Raw genomic sequence first — 24,535 nt, 5'->3', positions numbered from 1 at the left:
GATTCAGTGAATTATGTGTATATTGCATAATTAATTTTGAGCGGCTTTGCAAGTTTACAAAAGGCTCTGGCTTTATGATAAGAAGACTTGGACATATTACTGTGATTATTGTTTTTCATATGATATATGATTTCAGCACGAATAGGTGAAATACGATGTTTAATTTTGATCACTTTAAAGGGTTAGTTCACTGAAAAATTAAAATTATGTCATTTATTAATCAGTCTCACATCGTTCCACACCTTCGTTTATCTTGGGAACACAAATTAAGATATTTTTGATAAAATCCGATGGCTCAGCGAGGCAAGATCATTTACTTTTTCAATGCCCAGAAAGCTACTAAAAACAGTTCATGTGACTGCAGCGGTTCAACTTTAATATTATAAAGTGACAAGAATACTTTTTGTGCACCAAAAATTTATTTTTACAATATGAATTTATTCAACAATATCTAGCGATGGCCGATTTCAAAACACTGCTTCATGAAGCTGCAAAGCTTTATGAATTTTTTGTTTCGAATCAGTGGTTCGGAGCGCTTATCAAACTGCCAAAGTCACGTGAACTGTTGAAATTTCGAAACATATGACGTAACAAAGCCTTGTTTACTGAAATCAAGTGATTTGGGCGCTCCGAACCACTGATTCGAAACACAGAGCCATTGGATTTTATCAAAAATATCTTAATTTGTGTTGAAGATGAACGACATGAGGGTGAGTAATTAATGACAGAAATTTCATTTTTGGGTGAACTAACCCTTTAACCAGAGACTTTTATTAATGAAACTTGAAGCCAGAATCTTCAGAAATATAAAACGTAAAACAGTACTGAGATTGTAACATTATAAAATATTCCTCGTGTGACCAACTCATGCATTACCAGGTTTACTGTACCTCATGTGCTGTTGGTTATGTACACTATCACAGACATTAAAGGAGTAAATAAAACACCCCCATTTCATTTTTTTGGAATGGATTATGCTTCTCTAATATACAAAAAACAATTCTTAAACACACATTGATACCTCACTGTTTGCATCAGTATAATTTCATGATTTTATTTCTATTTTTGCTGAGCAGCCACCACAGCAACTGGTGTATCAGGAATCACTAGAAGACTTAAAAACAATCTATTCTCAATGTAAAATTTAATAAGAAAAATATTGTGGGAAATACACCACAAATAATATATTTTTTCATGATTTTGGCATGCTGCATTCTTCTGTACCTCTACAATCCTCACTGCTTCCTTGCATTCATCATGCCTTCATTCAGACTCACGAGCAACAAGAATAGATATTGTTGATGATATTGTTTCTTCTTGTATTTTCATTGAGATTCAGACTATTAAAGGTCCCGTTCTTCGTGATCCCATGTTTTAAACTTTAGTTAGTGTGTAATGTTGTTGTTAGAGTATAAATAAAATCTGTAAAATTTTAAAGCTCAAAGTTCAATGCCAAGCGAGATATTTTATTTAACAGAAGTCGCCTACATCGAACGGCCAGTTTGGACTACATCCCTCTACTTCCTTCTTTAATGACGTCACTAAAACAGTTTTTTGACTAACCTCCGCCCACAGGAATACACAAGAGTTGCGTTTGTAGAGTGTGTTTGTCGCCATGTCGTCGAAACGCTGTTATTTTCATCCCGCAGTCCAATCACCGGGTCTGATTCCGGCTCAAATTGATAGGGTAAAATTAAAGACATGTTTACAATAACACTGAGCGCGTGCATCTCCACGTTATGGTAAGAGGCGTGACCTTTCCGGGCACGGTGCGCTCAGAGCTGACGAATCACAACACAGGAACCGCTGGCACAATCAGAACTCGTTACGTATTTCTGAAGGAGGGACTTCATAGAACAAGGAAGTCATCAGCCCGTTTTTATGACAGTGGAAACAGCGGTATACAGATAAGTAAATTATGTGAAAAATACTGTGTTTTTTTACACGCGAAACATGAACACATGTTATATTGCACACTATAAACACAATCAAAGCTTCAAAAAACCACGAAAAACGGGACCTTTAAAATCTCCTTGTAAGATTATAGGGTTCTGTTTTTAAGATGCTAAAACTGCAGATCTTAATTTTAGATCTTCAATATTATTCATTTTGTAAATTAGTCGTCTGTGGTTAAAAGCATGTATAAGTGTGTCTGCGTAATGTCACATATGAATATATTTCTACTTTATAGTGGCTACTCGATAAGCATTCAAACACTGAAAAAGTATGCTGCCATGACAATAACTCGTGTCCTTGATGACAATACTGAATTTAATAAAACAAAACAGAAAACAATGAAACTTGTTATTTTGTGCATTTCTTTCATGTTTTTCACTAGATGCTGAAACAGATGGAGAAGCAACTGGATGTTACTTCTTCTCAAGAACAATTAGTTTCATAGAAGGTATATATTTATCTATTAATTACCCAAATGGAAATCTCTTTGGCAATCAAGCTAAACAGAAGTATCATTTACGTCATTTCAAACTTCACAGTAAGAATTTTCAAAATTAAAATATATATATAGTAAATAAAAAATAAATACTAAAAACAAAATCTCTCATACAGTACAAAATCATGAAATGACAATAAACACTCTTTAGTTGAAAAGTAGCCTCAGTAAGTTCATAGATTAACCCTTGTGCATCCTTATGGACATTTTTGGTTTTTTTTTTGATCATTTTGTCAGTGTTAATGCCAACTGCATCAATTTTGGCAGTGTGTATTTGTACTGAAATTGTACCATTTCACCCCCATTTATTTTACAATCTATTTAACACTAGGTGCATAAAATTGTTCATCTCAGGACTTTAAGGACAAAAATTGAAGCTGCAATTTTTAATCCCAGGGTTATTTAACTATAAAATGATGCAGTCTTTGTTAACAGGCTTTCATTCTGTTGGCTTCACTTTTTTTTTTTTACTAGACTGACATTTTCTCAAGTTTGGCCTATAAAGCAAATGCTCACTTTTTTCCTATTTTCTGCTTATCCATATTATAGAGCCAATTGGATAAATTATGCAGCTGTAATTGTGTGGGTGTTGGTATGGCTGTCAGAGTGTGGTTTGCATGTGTATAATAAAAAATTGTGCATGTAATATTTGAGAGAGAAAAACTCTACTGTACTGCAAATCACAAATCCAACCACTGTGTGTACCAGTGGAGTTTTGCTGGCATCTAATGGGGAAAATTTGGTACTGCACCCAAACAAAATCTTACTGAAAGCTAAATTTTTGAGATATCAACCTCAAATTTGGAGCACAACTTCAGTTCAGTTCAACATGTTTCATAAAATATATATTTTATATAAAATAATCACTTTCAAAAACTTAAACCTTTACTTCAACAACAATCTGCAAAGGGTTTTCTTTAAAATGAGACCAAACTTAAGTCTCCCAAGCTTCAAATTCGACATGGACGTTTTTGTTCTCTAAGGATCTCGGAGTATCTTTTTTAAACTGACGCACAAGGGTTAAACTATGCAACATTGTGATTTGGCCCTGCAGTAACCCAAAGCCTTTATGGCCTTTCAATAGGTGGTATGTTGTAACAGCCATTAGGAATGTTTTTACGGATCTCCTCTAAGTTGGCAATGTCAGCCAGGATGGTGTCGATGTCATTGATCATGCCTGCAATGGTGGCTCTCTGCTGGGTTTCCTTCTCCTCCAGCTCCCTGAGTCTGGGCCTCAGCTCCTTGTCCACGCGGCTGCGGCTTTTAGCGATGGCGTTCTCTAGGTCGGCCACTCGTTTGTTGTCGACTGTCCCAGGAGTTCCTGGAAAGCAACAGTATAGTCATAGTGAATCCCTGCTCATCGCTGGAGTTTGAAATTAAGATCTGGATACGAAAATATATTTAGCAAAAAAAAAAAAAATCTGATAATTATCTTTTATAGAATAGTCTACGATTCTCTGTCAAAGCTTGTAGCACTTGACCAGTGTTGTTATTGTTTACTAAAACTATTAAAAATCATTGGTTAATTAAAATAAAGCTAAAATAAAATATTAATATTATATGAAAACATTTTTTATTAAACTTGGCAACTAACTGAAATAAAATAAGTTGAAGTGCTAAAATTCCTAAAACTGAAATAAATTAATTGAAGCTAAATAGGAATATTTTTTTTAAAAATGACGAAAGCTCATAGTAAAATTACAAAACTTAATTAATTCAAAATATTAATAAATACTATAAATAATACTAAAATAACACTGTTTCCTATTGCACTTGACTGCATATTTTGCATGTAGTGAATTATAACTCACCCAGTGAGCTCATGATATCAGTGATCGTCTTTAAAGTATCACTAACAGCATCCCTGGCATTCTTTGCATTTTCAAGCGCCCCATTGGACTCTATGAGAGCCTGATTTGACAAAGAAGGAAAGAAAATTTAGCATGTATCTCCAAAGTAAACAAGATTTCAAATATAGCTTTCTCAAACAGTTTTATGTAAGCAGACATTCTTACATCCTTCGCTTCAGTTATCTGTGCTTTCGCCTTGTTTTTCTCTTCATTCAGTCTGTCCCTAGTTACAGATGCATCTATATTCAGTCCATCCACGTCCTTTTTCAGTTTAGTGGCAGCTTCCAAAATATCAGAAGAAGGCGGAAGAGAATCGGAGATTCCCTGTGGAGACACATACAAGAACCCTGTGAGCACATTCAAAACTTTCTGTATACGATTCAAATTGGCCCACTCAACTCGGGTCATTTAGAAAACTTCTGACAGACGTTGTGAGAAACTGAACTGGTCTCTCTGTGAGATCTATGTAATAATGGCATTGGCACAAATATTGTTTTTAAAAATGAAATAGGTTAACACTTAAGATAACAGGTCACCATACCTTCAGATTGGTTGCAGTGTTTGTGAGAGTGTCAATAGTGTCCTGAGCATCTCTGTAGGGCACAGACACTGCATCCAAAATGTCCTGAGTCTTAGTGTTGTCAGCTATGGCCTTCTGGATGGTGGCATTGATAGCAGGCAGTTTTGCAATGGCAGCATCGGCGAGATCCTTATTAGCACCAATCTGGTCATCAAACCCTGAGGAAAGACAAAAGAGACATTTAAGGTTAATTGTGCTGGATAGTTTAAATGATGACAGAACATTATCTGGAGATAGATATAATGCTCGAAAATCTGGGGGAGGTAAGACCTTTTTTAAAGTAAATTAATAGTTTTCTTCAGCAAAGGATGCATTAAATTGATCAAACGTGATAGTAGACATTTATTATGATACAAAAGATTTCTATTTCAAATAAATGCTGTTCTTTTGAACTTTGTATGCATCAAAGAATCCTGAAAAAAAATACGGTTTCCACAAAAATATTAAGCAGCACAACTGTTTTTAACATTGATAATAATAAGAAATGGAACTCTATCAATAAGAGTCGAAAAAACTTGCTTAGACAAATCCAAATTAAACCCTGCGGCTCGTGACGACACATTGATGTCCTAAGACACTAAACGATCGGTTTGTGCGAGAAACCGAACAGTATTTATATCATTTTTACCTCTAATACACCACTATGTCCAACTGCGTTCAGCACTCGCTTAGTGAGGTCTGATCACACTCTGACAACGGCAGTGATGTCTGGCACTCATAGAAGTATAAGCGCGAGTCATCACTGCTGTTGTCAGAGCGCGATCAGACCTCACTAAGCGAGTGCTGAACGCAGTTGGACACAGTGGTGTTTTAAAGGTAAAAAATAATATAAATACTGTTCAGTTTCTCGCACAAACCGATCGTTTAGTGTCTTGGGACATCAATGTGTCGTCACGAGCCGCAGGGTTTTATTTGGATTTGTCTAAGCAAGTTTTTCGACTCTTATTGATAGAGTCCCCATTCACTCCCATATTGTTCGAGTTCCCATTCACTCCCATTATTTGACTGACAGACGGCAGCAGTTGCAGTTAAAAATCATCATTTGTGTTCTACTGAAGAAACAAAGTCACCTACATCTTGGATGAGCTTGGGGTAAGCAGATAAACATCACATTTTCATTTTTGGGTGAACTATCCCTTTAAGCAGCAAATCAGCATATTACGATGATTTCTGAAGGATCATGTGACATGATGCTGAAAATACAGCTTTAACATGACAGGAATAATATAACAATATTATATATATATATATATATATATATATATATATATATAACAATATAATGGAGAGTGCAACCTTTTGACAAAAGTGGGGGGTTAGTTTTACCTACAGTCACCAAACTTGGTACATATATTGATCTCATCAAGCTGGACAACTTTCTAATTTACAGTCATTAGTTCCGACCAACAGGATGACAAATATTTAGGTTTGAATGTGAATTTTTTTAATAATCAGGCTCTTAATTTTTTAACTCCTCCTCCTACGGGATTCATACGATTCACACCGAACTTTCTGAACATGGTGGCAAGACATTGAAAATGTCAAATTGTGAACGGATATTGCTGCCATGGCGAGTGATTAAAGTAAAGGTAAAAAGGGAAACGGGAAGAGTCTCAAATCTTGACATAATTCTTTTACATTTACCTAGTTTAAATGCATATTGCCCGTCGTGCACAGTTGCCCTGAAGCCACCGGGGTGGCGGTGTCAGGGCCATCATCGCTGCTGATAATAGTTATTTTAAATTGTAATAATATTTCACAATATTCCTGCTTTTCCTGTATTTTAATACAAATTAATGCAGCCTTGGTGAGCAGAAAAGACTCAAAAAAAATCTTACCAACCCCAAACTCCTGAACAGTAATGTGTATATGATACTTAATAGCTTAAATGTCCAGTGTTCATCCACACCTTTGAGCGTCTCTAGTGTCTTATCCAGACTATCTTTGTTGTTGGCAAAGATTTCCAGAGATGTATTTTTGATTGCTTCAGCTGCGTTTGCCCTGGCAAGAAGACTGTCTTGAACCTTAAATCAAATAAAAACATGAGTTAAGTTTCCTGTTGTCCCAGGAAATGCACTGGAGGTTGAGTAAATCTTGTTGCAAATTCTTGGTTGAATATCATCAACATAAAATCAAGCTCAGTTCCAGTCATCACATCTTTTACATATTTTTCTCAGTAATTAATAGTTTCTGAGCATCTAGATTATCAGGAAGGTTTAACAGAGGATCTTGTTTACCTGTTGGAAAGCCTTGGCCTTTTTTAACAGATCATCTGTCTCTTTCTGCTCATTGAGCATATACTGTTGAAAGTCCTGGTATTGTGATAAATTCCCCTCCACCACATCCTTCAGACTGTCAAACATGGAAACCACACCAGCAATGTCCTTCTGCAGAAACACGAAGATTTAGACTAACAATTTCCAGAGTCTTACACAAGAACACACACACATGCATTTTCAGAGGAACCTAAAATTACTTACTCTGTAATAATTTAGAGGAATATATATAACTTTTTTTACTGTTGTAGTAGTTAATTCAGTTTTTATGTTAAATGTTATTTGATGCTTTCAGTGTAATACCTTTATTTTTAATTGCGTCATAAAACACATTGTTCATTTTATATAGTGTATATATTTTTAGACTCCAGTAACACCAGCAAATGTCTTCTGCAAGATAATTGGGTTCTGAGCAAAGAACTGAGGCTCCTGCGTTCCCCTATTTTTACTTCTACATCCATACATATTTAATCCATATTCACTACCGTCAGAGGCTTTGGAAGTGTCTTCTCCAGGTCAGATAACTGTTTCAGAGTGTTCTGAGCTACTCCGCTCTCCTGTCTAGCTGCATCAGTTAGTTGAATGGCCTTCCTGTCCATGTCAAGCACTTTGGTTACATCTGCTTCATACCTGAGAACAACATCATTACAAAGTGAGGTCACAGTCTTTAACTCTGCACAATGATGATAGAACAGTTCTGTACTATCTTGATGATCTGGTTTAACAGTGCTTCTCATACGAAATTTCAGCTATAAGCAACTTACTGTCTTTTGAGGTCCTTGACCTTGTCTTTGACCGTATTTTCTCGGTTGATGGCGCCACGGATGAGCTCTAGGGCTTTCTCAGATTCTGCTAGAGAATTGGCTGCAATGGTCTCCACCGTCACTGCCTCACCTTGATGCCTGGCAAGAAAAAAACAGTCAGTTTTACACATATTTTTGCAATGCATAACATGTACTGCTGATAAAAGTTGAAGTCTATTCAATGCTTAAATGCATTTTAATGGTTCTTAACTATCAGCAGGTAAAAAAAAAACAACTCTAAATGCAAATAATGCACAAATGTAATGCAACTAAATAATCATGCATAGTTATGATAGCAGCTTTTAATCTTTTGTTGTTGAAGCGCTTATGCAGAAGGTCCAATCAAACTCTGGATTTTGATGCATTTCAGTGTTTGATTTATGATTTTTTAGTTTTGTACAATAATAATGTTTTCACTTGATGTTCCATGTAAAGTCTGGGACAAGTCCTGGGGCTAAAACAGTTCAGAACCACATTTTAATGTGTAGCTATTAAAGCCTCTTATTATGCAGTTATGGATAACAACATGTTGTGTTGTTTCACTGTTTGCGGCATTTGAGAAAAACACATGACATACTGCTCAGCAAGATCAGCAGCTCTCAGAACCAAATCAGACAAGGTGTCAGCACCTGGCACCGCATCACCTGAGGGAAACTCCTGAAATAGACATATGAGGGAAACACTGAGAATTTTCACAACAACAACGATTATACTTTTATTAACCCTCTACGGCTATGCGACAGTTAGGCTATAGATCACTTTTCAACACCCGGCTGAAAACCTAATACTAAAGAAAAATGCTCATTCAAGTGCTATTAGACCATTCAAGCATGATAAGACGCAAAAATTAGAATTTAAATCTGTACAGGCAAACTCGTGCACGCAGAAAGCCGCTTCAGACAGCGCGCCGGTGCTACCGATACTATATTTACAATGTATTAAGGGTAGGGGTTGGTATGGATGATTAATAAAGCCTCAAACCACATGAATATGATGCTGGTAGCACAATCTGACAGGTAGCATTTTTCACTGTTTAATTGTGATTAAAATCTGAACGGGTAGCACAAATTGTCAGAACAGAGTTCTCTTTCGAGTTTGATGGACAAAAACACAAAATGATGCCAAAATGGCCATTTTGTCGAGTATCCTCGTAAACACACTCTTATATTTATTAAATAACATCTAAAACGAACATAAAGAGTTGTGAGAAAATAGGATGTCAGATCCGTGTCATGTGCGGCAGGTCTTAAAGTGACAGCAGCCTAATAAACCTGCTACAGTCTGATTAATGTTAATCAAAGAACAAAAGAAAAAGAACAGCAATTGAATAACATTTATAGCTTTAATAAAAATTAATCTATATTTTATTGTAAATTATGCAGTGAAGTGGTTGATAACTGCTTTGATTCTGCATATTTCCTACCTGTTAGATCAAATATTTAAAATATTCTGTCTTTATGTTGTTTCTACATTAATTTGGAGATTTAATGTGAAATTATTACAATACAAAAATGTATTAAAAACTTTAACATTATGTCCGATAATCATAATTAATTACAGAAATATTTGCGATTAATTAGTTAACTTATTTAATCGATTGACAGCACTAATAATAATAAAATAACACCCATAAAAATATAATAATGAAATACTTACAGCCTGTTGGATGTCTCGTTTGGCCTGTTGTAGCTTTAACCTGATGTCATTGATGAGTTTACGGATTTCTGAAACTTCCGTTCTGTACTGCTGATCCTTGTTTCTGATCCCATCCACTGTTGTCAACAAAGCCTCCATGTTTCTGTCCTCTCTCAGCTGGGATCGGCTGATGCTCACCAGTTTATCCTGAAGCTGTCTCTCTGTACCTATGTGATATAAAAATAAGTCTTAAAAATAGAAAATAAACTAACTAGTAAAAATAAATGAAACAAAACAAAAGTTTTTCGCACTTGTGAGTTCATTTGCTCTGACTTTCAGGGTTTGCACCATGACTTCTGCGGCCCTGATAGCCTTTTCCGTCTGAGCATCGTTGATTGGAGCATCATCACCTCCAATTCCTTTAAATAAATCCTCCATTTCCTCCAGCTGTCGTGCATAAACCTCAATCTGACATAAAACACAAAGATCAACATTTATCTATTTTTTCATATACCTCTACTTTAGCAGCTGTGCAGGGACAAGATCCAATGCTAAATGTCATCATTTAATGTTTTCAATCATTTTTAACCTTGAGTGAACAGGCTTTTTTCCTCTTGTCATATAGGTTTGGTAAATGCACTACAGTTAACAGCAGTGAGATTGTGTATGAGATCAGTCCTGACTGCGTGTTCTGCTGGTCCCTGGGCAAACAGCACATTTAATTCCACCCACACAGTCAGCGTTCAAGATCCAAAGCAACATACCGTTATATCACTCTCCAGATAATAAACAATCATCAAACCCAGCAGGATTCGCTCATCTTTTCTTTCACACAGCGTAGAGTGTAAAGTGCTTATTTTGACATGATAGCACAAATTAAATGATCGTTATTTTCTTATGGTTAAATCACACACACACACACACACACACACACACACACACACACACACACACACACTGGGTTCAAAAGTTTGGGGTCAGTAAGATTTTTCAATGTTTTAAAAGAAGTATCTTCTGCTCACCAAGCATGCATTTATTTGATTAAAAATACAAACAAAAACAGTAATATTGTGAAATATTATTCCAATTTAAAACAGCTGTTTTCTATGTCAATATACAGTAAAGTGTAATTTATTCCTGTGATCAAAGCTGAATTTTCAGCATCATTACTTTAGTCTTCAGTGTCACATGATCCTTCAGAAATCAATCTAATATGATGATTTAATGCTCAAGAAACATTTATGATTATTATCAATGTTGAAAACAGTTATTTACATTTTTATTTCATGATACTATGATGAATAGAAAGTTCAAAAGAACAGCATTTGTCTGAAATCCAAATCTTTTGTAACATTAAACACTACCGTTCAAAAGTTTGGGGTCAGTAAGAATTTTAATTTTATTTTTGGGGGATAGAAATAAAATTAATCAATACTTTTATTCATCAAGGATGAGTTAAACTGATCAAAAGTTACAGTAAATACAATTATAATGTTAGAAAATATTCTATTTTAAATAAATGCTGTTCTTTTGAACTTTCTATTCATCGAAGAATTTTGAAAAAAAATTGTACACAACTGTTTTCAACATTGAAAATAATCATAAATGTTTCTTGAGCATTAAATCATCATATTTGATTTCTGAAGGATCATGTGACACTGAAGACTGAAGTAATGATGCTGAAAATTCAGCTTTGATCACAGGAATAAATTACACTTTACTGTATATTGACATAGAAAAAAAATAAAAAAAAATAAATAATATATATATATATATATATATATATATATATATATATATATATATATAATTATTATGTAAAAATTATATACATTACCATTTTTTAAGTAATTATTATTTGATCAAATTAAATTGATCAAAAGTGACAGCAAAGACATTTATAATATCACAAAAGATTTCTACATCAAATCAATACTGTTCTTTTGAATTTTCTATTCTCAAAAAATATATATATTTTTTTTAAATCCTGAAAAAATGTCATGGTTTCCACATAAATATTATGAAGCATATTTAACATTGAAAATAACAAGAAATGTTTCTTGAGCAGCAAATCAGCATGATTTCTGAAGGATCATGTGACACTGACAACTGGAGTAATGATGCTGAAAATTCAGCTTTGCATCACAGGAATAAATTATATTTTAAATATATATTCAAATAAAACACACTTATTTTAAATTCTAATAATATTTCACAATGTTCCTGTTTTTAGTGTATTTTTGATCAAATAATTTAAAATGTAGTATTTCTTCATTTGTTTTGAGTTCTGCAGTATCTTACCTTGCTCTTGACTGGGTTAAAGCAGGATGGACACGTTGATTTCTCACACTTGAGTCCATCGTAACCTTCCTTACACTTGCACTGGCCTTTATCACTGCATGAATTTGACACAGAGCCCAGACGATTGCAGTTACAGGCTACAGTGAGAAAAGAAAGCAAAAACTGAGATGGCTTTCACTTTTATGGATTTTGCACTGCCTGCAACATTATATTTAGGCTTGTGAGAGTCACGGTATTTTTCCGTACCCTGACAGGGGTCTGTGGGGTAAATGTGGTGGTATCCATCTTCACAGTTCTCACACTGGGGGCCGGTGCTGTGATTCAGGCACTTCCGACACTCCCCTGTTTGGCGGTCACAATTGCCGACGGCGTTCTGGTCCACGTGACCGTAACACTGGCAGGGCTGGCACTGTTTGGGAGGGCCGTACTCTCCCAGGGGGTCTCCATAGAAACCGTCATCACATATTTCACAACGAGAGCCTTTAAAAATGTGACATTAGTAAACATTAATAGCTTAATAATGACTGATTAACAGTATAATAATGTAGTCTACAATCATACCGAATTCAAAATTTAAATTTCATTTAAAGTTCCTCACTAAATTTAGTGCCTGACTTCAGAAGACTTGCAATATAGTGCATGAGTCATATGGATTATTTTTATACTACTTTTATAGAGCTAATTACTTTCATTATATTGAAAAGAGAAGGCAGAAGAGAAAAAAACAGCTTTCATTTTTAGGCGTACAATCCCTTTAAGAACCATTCACGTGATGTTTTCCCTGTTCTATTGCTCCGTGTTCCTCACCTGTAGTCCCGCGGGGACAGCGGGCACACATCACATCCTGGGTTCCTGGAATAACATAGCAAGCCTCTCCCTCGGGACAAGGACACTTCTGGCAGGAGTTGGGCTGTTTGCGGTTTATATAATAACCTTTAGGGCACATCTGCAGATTTGGTATCTCATCAGCCGAGTAACAGCCTCCTGTAAACATAACAAATCCACCTTTCTCAGCTTGGGATTGTTCTTCATAACTGAAACACAAACACGCACTAAACGCTGAAATAACAAACCTGTTTCTGGATCACATGTTCCACCCTGACATGAGCAGGGATCACAGGGGCTTCGAGGGCCTTGACCAGGGAAACGCCTCCTGTATCCAGTGGCACAGCGCTCGCAAAACTGTCCATCATAACCAGTAGGGCATCTGCACTTTTCTACCCAGACTGCAGGGGTACCGGGACCCGGTTTAGCTGACACCAGCGAGACGTCATCCAGATAACCACGTCCTGTTGTGAAACCAGACATTATGTTGTATGTGCACATGTTTAAAACAGTACATGCAGCTCAGTGGAGTGAAGGGATTAAACACTCACCATTTTCACCAAAAGTTCCTCTGATTTTAATGGCTGTAAGATTGCTCAGAAGTGTTTGAAATTCTGTGGATGAGAGCTGCGGTTTCCATTTGCTGCCAGGCTGTTCGTCCAGTCTGTGAAGTATGGTAATAATTATTATCAGCCTAAAGCCCGAAGCAGACTTCACTTTTACATACGCGAGGGTCAACAGTGCACTTGTCGTCAGAAGAGTACAAGCGTACTGTACGTGTCGTGCACTGCTGGATTTTTGTAACTACGCAGATTGCACATGCACATTTCATTTTTCTGCAGTAATTAGTTTATCCACAAGGTGGCAGCCGTGCCCTGGGGGAGTCCATTCACAAGGTAGAAAAACTCCATAAACAGAACAGACCGGAACGCATGCAAGCTACAGCGACCATGGAGGCCTATATAGACAAGAGATTGTGTGAAGAGGTTAGAAAGTACCCTCTTTTGTACAACTCTAGCATGGAAGAATACAAAGATGTTTACATGGGTTGTAACTCGTGGCGAGAGATTCCTTAAAACTGCACCAGACGCCTATGTACGCGTATGAGTCAAATGAAGTATACTTTGTAAGGCTGTGTAAATGACGTTATGCATACCCACGAAGCACACCCAGGGATTAAATCATATACTATAATCATATTTTGTATCAGTTTTTACCAATTCTAGTCGATAATGATAATAGTAATTTTCATAACGATAATAATTTTCATGTTATGGCTGCTAACAAATAAATTGCAGATATTAAAATTCTATACTTTTTTGTCAAATAAAGAGGTAAAAAAAATCGAATTTTAAACGTTACATGTGCATTTGGGCATTACAACATTACAATGTACAGTATGAAAAAATGGATTTGCTAAATATTACATGTAAGTGTTATTAAATGTATTACTGTTTTTAATGATTAACTTGAGAGTTACATAACTACTAAGATAATCAATATGAAACAAGGGGAATGAGCATGCAAATTTAAACTGATTATACTTACCACTTATCATAGAATCATTAAAAAAATTTATCACAGTCTCCAGGTATTAAGCAGCACAAATGTTTCAATATCACTTAATGATATATGTTAATTATTATTATACTTGTATTGTTATTTGTATTGTGTTGTATTTGTATATAAATTTCCCTTTGGGGATAAAATAAAGTCTAAAGTCTAAGTCTAAAGTCTAATTGATAATTGAAAATAATCATAATTCTTGAGCCCCAATTCAGCATATTAGAATGATTTCTGAAGGATCATGTGACACTGAAGACTGGCATTTAAAATGTATTAAAATAGAAAACAGTTATTTTTAATTGTAATAATCTTTCACAATATTACTGTTTTTACTGTAGTTTTGATCACATAAACAGCCTTGGTGAGCATAAGAGACTTCTTTCAAAGGAACGGTAGTGTATATACACTCTAAAAAATGCTGGGTTAAAAACAACCCAAGTTGGGTTGAAAATGGACAAACCCAGCGGTAGGGTCAAATGTTTGCCCAACCTGCTGGGTAGTTTTATTTAACTCAACTATTGTTTAAAAATTACTGTATTGCTTAATTAAAATTAACCCAAAGTATGTTGGAAATGAACATTTATTAATGTTCAATGAATAATTATTAAACAATAAACATTTATTAAATTGCTTATTAATAAATTTCTATTAATAAACTATTAAACTATTAAATTTATATTAATAAAATATTAAAGCTTATTAATAAACATTCACCTTTTGTCTATTATTGTTGCCTCTAATTGCATCTGGTTTTTAATTTCCCAACTATTTTGGGTTCATTTTAACCTAGCCATATAGCAATTTTTAAACAATAGTTGGTTTAAATAAAACTACCCAGCAGGTTGGACAAACATTTAACCCAACCGCTGGGTTAAAACAACCCAATCGCTGGGTTTGTCCATTTTCAACCCAACTTGGGTTGTTTTTAACCCAGCATTTTTTAGAGTGTACAATACTGAACAATACAAAACAATCAAAACATCTCTAAAATTGGTCAATAACTGATATGGAACCCATATATAATGCATCTCTAAAAAAAACAAAGTCTTATTAAGAAGCAGGGATCAGGGCAGGGTAAAAACCTCTCAAGTTTCTTTTAGAAATCATAAAGATCTAGTATAATGTTACTCACGTGAATGTATAGGTGATTTTCTTGCCACAGGGCACCACTGTTCTCAAGTCCCCTAGTGAAGCAGACACCCTAAGACCTGCTCCTTCCAGCATGACATCAGAGATGGAAGGACGACGGACACCTCTGTCCAGACGCAGAGAGAAGGTGAGCGTCTGACCGTAGCTCAATGCCTGATTCCCCAGGTAAGATGCTATATTAAACACAGAAGCATGAGAGTTAAAGAAAATGGCGATGCATCAGTGATGATTACTTATATTACCAACAATTAATAATAATTAAAAAAAAAAAGTAATCATCATACCTGGAGCAAAAAGATAAACAGGAAGGATCTCCTTAGAGATAACCTCAAGGTCTTTGTGAGTGGGAGACCACCTGAACTGCACTTGTGAGGGGCTCACACCTTGAGCAGTGGCTGCCCGCCAGCCCTCAGGTCCTGTGAGACGAGACAAATGAAATGAACAAACACAACTAAAACCAAATCTGATTGACTAAAATCAGAGATTACACATCAAGCTCACCATTGTCAAAAGTTGAAGTGATGTTGTGAATGGAATATCCCTCAGCTGAGGAGCACACACTTGAATGGCCATTGCAAAAGCAGGGCAGACACTCCTCTGTATTATATGTAAGACGGCCATTTTTGCGTGACCGACAGCTTAGCCTGCATGAGAAGAGCATTGATTGAACCAAACAAACTTGCATATTAATAGTTAGATAGCAGTCAGGCTCATTATTCTCACCTCAAATGCTCACATCCATTGGGAGTCACTTGAGAGCCATCTTGACAGCGGTCACACTTGTCTCCATGAATTCCCTGTTTACAAATACACCGTCCCTCATTGTTGCAGACTGGTCCTTGAGAACCTGAACAGAACAAAGCATACATGCATATATTAGGTGGGCTTAACTACTATGTACTTAGATCCAAAAATAAGTACAATGTACTTATTGTGCTCATTTTGTATTGCAAAACACTTTTGCTGCTATTGAGGTGGGACACGGGTAAAGTTTGTTTTGGTTTGGTATGGGTAGGTTTAAGGGTGGGTCAACAATGTAATTACAAAAAATGAATTACAGATGTAATTACATGCAGGTATTTTTAAAAATGTAAGTACAACATGTACATAAAAATTGCACTGTATCAAATGATTAATTTAAATGTAAGTACATAGTAGTTAAAGGATTAGTAAATAAACTTTTCCTTATAATTTACTGACCCCCATGTCATCCAAGATGTTCATGTCTTTCTTTCTTTAGTCGAAAAGAAATAAAAATTTTTGCTGAAAACATTCCAGGATTATTCTCCTTATAGTAGACTTCAATGGGCACCAAACAGTTGAAGGTCAAAATTAGTTTCACTGCAGCTTCAAATTGTTCTACATGATCCCAGATGGGATGGAAGGGTCTTATCTAGTGAAATTTTAATTTTTTTTTAATTTTTTCCAGAAAATGAGCGATGGTTTCACTAGATAAGACCCTTATTTCGCATCTGGGATCGTGTAGAACAATTTAAAGCTGCAATGAAACTAATTTTGATCTTCAACTGTTTGGTGCCCATTGAAGTCTACTATATGGAAAAAAATCCTGGAATGTTTTCATCAAAAACTTCTATTAGTCTTCTATTCGACTAAAGAATGAAAGACATGGACATCTTGGATGACATGGGGGTGAGTAAATTATCAGGAAAAGTTTATTTAAAAGTGGACTAATCCTTTAAGGCCACCTAATATAAAATGGGACCATTTAACTTATCTAACTTACAATTTATGCCAATATACAGTGGCCCTAAAGAAATTTGGACTCTTAAGCCACAATTAAAAATGTATAACTAACTATATTTGCATTATAGCCTATAACCAAATATCAAAAACAAGTAGCAATTATTTTAAAGAAATTTAGGTACAAGCACACTTTTCTTTTCCTTTCTTTTTTAATTACTTTTCTATATGCAATAGAAACAACCCAAGAAAGCAACTTTCCAAGTACACATTGAGGAGAGCTGAGTTCGTTCTACAAAAAAAAAAAAAAAAAAAAAATTGGGGGGCCAATATGTTAAAAAACAAATTGACAAAGTGGCTCAGAAAAAGTCAATTCTGAGAAAAACTTCAGGATCATTTCTTTGCAGATGCCACTTGGTTTGATTTTTTGCAGACATTTCTAAGTGTGGCTTACATGTCCAAATTTTTGGGGCAGATTTGAAACATTAGCAAAAGAGTCAGAGGTCACTCTTCTGCTGGAACTCGACTTGCATATGGCCATTGCCGGAAGCCAGTGATTATATTTTATAAAGTTTTAAATATAGATATTTTTCTTACAAAAACCCATTACTTTACTTCAGAAGGCGTTTATTAACCCCTGGAGCCGTATGGATTACTTTTATGATGGATGGATGCACTTTTTGGGCTTCAAAATCTCGGCCACCGTTCACTCGCATTATAAAGCTTGGATATTTTTTAATAAGACTCTGATTGTGTTTGGATGAAAGTCATATACACCTAGGATGGCTTGAGGGCGAGTAGATTATGGGATAATTCTTAATTTTGGGTGAACTATCCCTTTAAACCTTGTCTGTGAAACCGGGGTTAAAAGATAGTCCATCCCAAAAAAGAAAAATTCTTTCCTGTATGACTTGGAACACAACAGGAGAGTAAATAAATGTTTATTTTGGAAATAAAAAATGACACTTCATCTTAAAGCAGCAGCTCACCTGCAGTGTTGCAGTTGCAAGGCACACAGTTGTCTCCTGCCCTCTGGTGGAAGTATCCTTCCTTGCATTTTTCACAGTGCCGCCCTTCGGTGTTTCCCTGGCAGTTTATACAGTAGAGTCCTAGACGATCTGCTCTGCAGTACCGTGCTTTACCATGACACGAACAAGCGCTGGAGGCTGCAAGACAACGTGCCAAGATGGGTTAATTTATGTCAATAACTTTTCCCTGTTCAAAGAGCGCCCTCTATAAAGATGTTCTGTGGTTAAGGAATCTGCTGAATAAGCAGATATTTTACAGTCTTTGTAAAACAAGTATCAGATTGTTAAAGTAAATTGGCGCCAGTCAAGTTTTTAATGGTATTGCTGTGAGCATGGGAAAAAAAAAACATCTAAAGACCGTCTTAAACCTATAAAAACAAACAATTGCCACCAATGCAGTAAATAACACCCCACCCTAAGGTATATTCACTCACTCTCTAGGATACAATTACTCAAACCCACAAACCATAAGCTACCAGAGCATACAATGACAAAACCACAAATGTCTGAGGATCAACAAGCATCTGAAAGACACACCGGACATCCAGGGTGGGCAACTTTTTGAAAGGGAAAGAGAAATGCCCTCAGCTGTGTAAGCACATTAGATCATGTAGGATTACCTGCAATAAAACAACCTAGTCTATGTTCAGCCAGGCCTACAGTATGCTGAACACAGACGATAACAGATGTTAGATAATGGGGTAGGACAAGCTCACTCTTGTACAGGTAATTTATCACAACGGTATAATGCGGTAATATCAAGTAAGCATGAACCAAACCTCATCCACTCAGAACAGACATTCCATTCCCTCTAATGTGGTAAAATCAGGGTCCCTCACAGGTGAGCAACACAGGCAGGCAGCAACAACACTCTCAATGACAGACAAAACTAGACTAGTGTCATCCTTTGGGTTTTGTTGTCAAAACTAAATAAACAGTGAACCCTTTGTACAGACTGATATTGCATTTCCAATTTCAAGTTTGATATATTTTCATTTTTTTTAATTAATGTGGGCTACATTTAGGCTATAACACTATACTTTGTGTTACATAACATTGGCATTAAATTAACGTTAAATATTTAGCACTAATGCTAGGGCTAAGGGATTTTCTTTCTTTTGACTGCCATAATTAACCTTTCTATATTTTTTCCTCTTTTGGAAAGTCGTGGAAACGCTATAGTGAATGTTATTTTTTCGATATTGGACTAAATTGGAACGCAAAAACCCTGGAAGTGGGAAAAAGATCCATAACAATGGGAGTTGTTGATATTTAAAGGAACATTCTCACAGAAAAGGAGAATAGCAGGGCGCATGCGCAAAATGCTGAACGAAGCGGGTCGCGGCGCAACTGTATGGAAACGCGTTCTCTATGAAACGTCATGAACATGGACATTTTTGTTCAAAAAATTTATCGCAATTTTTTTTTTTAGCTTTTTGCAGATCACTTAATTGTCCTGTAGCAAAAATGTTTTGTAAAGTAAAAAAAAAAAAAAAAAAAAAAAACGATTTCTTAAGTCACAAGTCATAGAAAATTCGTGTATAATAATTATAGAATTTATTTATTTTTAAATAGTTTTTAAAATAGACATATGCTGTCTATTTTTACATTCATAATACAGATTTATCATTTTAAACTCACGTTAATGCACTTGTAACTGGTGTGGTTTACGATGCCAAATATCAACACACAATATAAATTTACATGGTTAAATATATGAAGAGAACAGAAAAAAAATTGAATTTAAGAAATGTTAAATACAAATTAAACCTTAATTTAGTTGTCCCAATTATTAAAGCTTTCTTAGACTGGAATTTATTCTGAAATCTGCTTATTACATTCGGTGATTACTGTCATTAAAAAAGTCATACCTACAAATCAGATTTTAGCTATGCTTGCCAAGCAAATGAACGCTACCACTCAACACACTAGACCTATACTGTCATTAAAAAATGAAATAATATCCAAGCAAAACTTCACTTACATTGAACTGTCCCGTAAACTGGAGACCAGATGCAAACTGCGCACAGAAAGATCCAACTGCTCTTCATTTTCCACATCCAACAAGTAAGAATTAACGGCACGTTCTCTCTTTTATAGTGTCTGGTCGATATTAGGACACTGACTGTCTGTTTAGTCCTCAGTGAGAGACGGACACCTAACGGTTGTGCCAGCTGATCCCTGCGCGCGCACTTAAAAACTTCCAACCTGACAAGCGCGGGCACGTCAAGCTCCGTGTCTCAACTGTATATTTACTCACGAGTGATTCACAGCCTGATAGGAGATGTATCATGCCAGTCCTCACATAAAGACGTGTTTGATTAAATGCCTAGCTACCAGAAGTCCAGAATGAGAACAATTAAATCCATTGTTCATCAATGCTGAGATTATTTAGATCTAAGTGTGCACTAGCTATGATATTAAATGTATTAATGCTTGAGGCTGTGCTCTGTTTTGCTTAATATGCAAGATCTATAGTAGGACTATATTGTTATTATTAAAGTGACAATGCAATAGAAGATACAAATTAAAGTAGGCTATAATTTAGTGGTCTAAATATTAAAACATCTTCTGTGGGAGTCTCAGGACCAAAAAATGTTCGCCCAATCATTGCATCCGGTCCGTAATTAACAGTAATTACGAGATGGCAAACCGAGATGTCCTCAGACGCGGATTTATGTGTTTCTATGTCAACATAATCAACGCAGAAATGAATCTGCAGCAGTCAGGTGGTACAAGAGCTCTGTAAGTTGTTTACGTTCATTATTATTGTAACGTTATGTGCTTTGTGACATGCCGTCTCTCGTCTCGTGACGGTTTGCAGACTCTTTCATGCGTTTGTAAGGAGGCGTGGCTTTGGAGACGCTCTGAAGGGAAGGCGGGATCTCAAAGCTAGCTTTTCTCCGAAATTGCCTACCCTACCTTTAAGTAAAAAGTACTAAAAAAAACGTTCATATGTGTGTACAAAACTTAATTCTTATTTTCAAAAGAGTTTTCAAGTATGGATGTTATATATGGGCCTATATACAAATATAACTTTCATGAATGTTTGAGTTATGGATATAGAAAATATCAAGATCATTTCTTATTCCGTTTGGCCTGAAAAAAGGTTAATTTTCATAGAAATGTCTGTCTGTCTATCTATCTATCATTATTTTTTATTTCTATAGAGGTCTGAAGTGTTAGATGTTCACACCATGGCAACAGAATGGCAAGAGAACCACACCCAAACTGAAGACCAAGACACCAAACCGAAGCCATAGAAATGTTGCAATCTCAAACATTCTGAGATTGCAGTTTTCTTCTTCACCACACAATCATCTACAGGTACATTAACTAGAACAACTGATCCACAATGAGATTGAGTTTCAAGTTTGAGCATGTTAAAACTTTCAATACATCAAGTGAATTTAAAGAACAAAATATAGGCATAAAATGTCTGTAAATTACCTCACTTTTTTTTTTTTTTAGTATTTGGTGTTTGTGGCTTACAAATGAATTAATGTCTAGGCAAGGCAAGGCAAGGCAATTTTATTTGTATAGCACATTTCATACACAATGGTAATTCAAAGTGCTTTACATAAAGAAGAAGAATAAAAGTCTAATCTAAAAGTCTAGTCTAATCTTAACTGGCAGTGAATCACTGGATACTGATTTACTGCGGCATTGAATCATGTGACATTTGCCATCTTTTAATCATATCTTGAAGATGAGTATAAGTAAAAGCCATTAGATCTTTGAATGTTGCTTAGATATCAAAACCACAGCTGTCATCAGAATTCCGCCTCAAACTGAACTGCACTGGAAGAGTCACGCTGTAGAACAGCCACTCATGAAAAATCCAACGCCTCAGGGCAGTGAATTTTCTAGTGTGTGCAGTCGGCTACGCCCTGCCATGAACTCTCTGAGAGGACGGGCTGAGTCAGAGGTGTCTCAGCTACGCATTACCAAAACACACCCAAACATCCAGGGCCGTGCGTCTTTATCTTCCACACCTTGTTCCTCACACAGACGCAGCAAGCCCCACCTAAAACCTCTGCAGGTAAACATGCTCATACCCTTACCCTCCAGCCACAAAGAACGGCATCTACCTCTCGCAGGACTCTGCCAACGCCACACCCTCACACACACTAGAACAGGACAGGATCAAGAAACAGTGACAGACAGACAATGAGAAAGTCATAGATCACTGAGGATCATCAAAATACAAGAAATAACCTGACACTCAGCTGCTACATCAAGCAAACACTGCAATATTCATTTTATTTGCTCCATATGAGTTTTGAACTGATTGATTGAGTGAATATACAATGGCTCCAAAAGGAGTTTGGACATTTATGTCACACTTAAAAATGTATGAATGTCAGTGCATTAAATATCTAACTATCTGTTTAAAATAATAAATAAAATAAGAAAATAAGAAAATAAAAAATTTAATACAATAAAATAGGTATTTATTTATATTTATTTATTTTGTGTATTAAGGGAAATCACAAGCACATTTTCCAGATAAAACATTTCTGGACATTGCTATCTGTTTAAAATAATAATTAAAACAATAAAATATATTCAAATCAAATCAAATATGTATTTTTTTATATTTATTTTATATATTAAGAAAAATACAAGCACACTTTCCAAATAAATAAATAAATTAAAATTAAGTATATTAAAATAAAATAAAATAAAATAAAATAGGTATTTTTATTTTATGTATTAAGAAAAATACAAGCACATTTTCCAGACAAAACATTTCTAGACATTTATGTCACACTTAAAAATGTATGAACGTCAGTGCATTAAATATCTAACTATCTGTTTAAAATAATAAATGAAATAAGATAAAATAAAAAATTTAATACAATAAAATAGGTATTTATTTATATTTATTTTATGTATTAACAAAAATACAGGCACATTTTCCAAACAAAACATTTCTGGACATTTATGTCACACTTAAAAATATATGAATGTCAGTGCATTAAATATGCTATCTGTTTAAAATAATAAATAAAACAATAAAATAAAATAAAATAATAAATAAATAAAATAAAATATATTCAAATCAAATAAAATATGTATTTTGTATATTTATTTTATATATTAAGAAAAATACAAGCACACTTTCCAAATAAATAAATAAATAAAAATAAAATATCTAAAATAAAATAAAATAAAATAAAATAAAATAAAATAAAATAAAATAAAAGGTATTTTTATTTTATGTATTAACAAAAATACAGGCACATTTTCCAGACAAAACATTTCTGGACATTTATGTCACACTTAAAAATATATGAATGTCAGTGCATTAAATATGCTATCTGTTTAAAATAATAAATAAAACAATGAAATAAAATAAAATAATAAATAAATGAAAAAAATAAAATATATTCAAATCAAATCAAATAAAATATGTATTTTGTTATATTTATTTTATATATTAAGAAAAATACAAGCACACTTTCCAAACAAAACATTTCACAAGTAATGTTGAAGTTTTAAATGATAAAAAAAAAAAAAAAAAGTCAGCACACCAAGGCTCCAAAAATTGAATAATGGACTCTCACACAGGTGATGTTTCGAGCACACATGCCCTTCATCAGACAATTAAAAATTTGAACCAACAAGCTCTTATACTGACAGGTGATTAATCAAAGATCACATTCTATTGAGAAAAATGAATATGAATCTTAAAAATGAAGGTTCCAAAACAGTGTTTTCTCAGCGATGCCATTGAACCATTTTTGGTTCGCCAAAGAACCTTTTAGTGAACAGTTCTGTTAAGAGTGTGAAGAACATTTTTCCACTATAAAGAACCTTTTGTGTAATTGAAAGTTTCCATGGATGTTGAAGTTTCTTCATCAATGCCAATAAAGCCATTCAATACTTTTTGAGTTTGCTATTGCAACAAGTATTTTGTGTTAACAGAAACTTAGACCATAATATCACATACTCGTATGATTCGACTGATTCAAGGATTTGACTCTGCAGATGATTGTTCTTTTCAATCTAGTCATCAGTGTGGTGGATTTTGAGAAAAACCCTCTTTATTTCTTTTTTTAGAGTAATGAATGCCAGCATATTAAAAGAGAGGCTCTTATGTCAAAGATGTAAATGACTTTTGGAAATACTAAGTTGCTTACAGTCTGTTAAAGCCAAAACTGGCACAATGCTTTTCATTATGTGTCTAGGTCACATTTTGTACTTTCAGGCTTGTGGAAGAAAGAGAGAAACACATTTAATCGAGTTTACTGCGTATGATGTGCAACCGCATATACGATGATGACCGCTGAGTCATGGCGAAGTCTTACTAAATGTAGTTAAGAAATGATATTGCTAATAGTGCTGATTTTGTGTCTCATGAAT

The 24,535-nt window shown here is 34.9% G+C and overlaps 1 protein-coding gene across 1 annotated transcript; it reads right to left on the bottom strand.

Annotated features, from left to right (window-relative positions):
- Positions 1 to 2,245: 2,245 nt before the first annotated feature.
- lamc2 (laminin, gamma 2) lies at positions 2,246 to 24,467 on the bottom strand. Its single transcript, XM_048164995.1, has 23 exons — positions 24,422 to 24,467; positions 20,151 to 20,405; positions 18,128 to 18,304; positions 16,161 to 16,284; positions 15,939 to 16,081; positions 15,722 to 15,853; positions 15,421 to 15,610; positions 13,274 to 13,386; positions 12,971 to 13,186; positions 12,705 to 12,881; positions 12,144 to 12,377; positions 11,898 to 12,034; positions 9,908 to 10,064; positions 9,618 to 9,823; positions 8,539 to 8,618; positions 7,923 to 8,060; positions 7,644 to 7,788; positions 7,120 to 7,269; positions 6,792 to 6,906; positions 4,844 to 5,040; positions 4,468 to 4,626; positions 4,264 to 4,363; positions 2,246 to 3,773 (listed from the first exon to the last, which is right to left on the bottom strand). Exons 1-23 carry the CDS (start codon positions 24,465 to 24,467, stop codon positions 3,520 to 3,522), a joined length of 3,645 nt encoding a protein of 1,214 aa, XP_048020952.1. The 3' UTR covers positions 2,246 to 3,519.
- Between the last annotated feature and the right edge of the window lie 68 nt (positions 24,468 to 24,535).

The sequence above is a fragment of the Megalobrama amblycephala genome, linkage group LG17, assembly GCF_018812025.1.
Source record: "Megalobrama amblycephala isolate DHTTF-2021 linkage group LG17, ASM1881202v1, whole genome shotgun sequence".
Classification (NCBI taxonomy): Eukaryota; Metazoa; Chordata; class Actinopteri; order Cypriniformes; family Xenocyprididae; genus Megalobrama; species Megalobrama amblycephala.
This window is presented reverse-complemented; position numbering and strand designations above follow the sequence as displayed.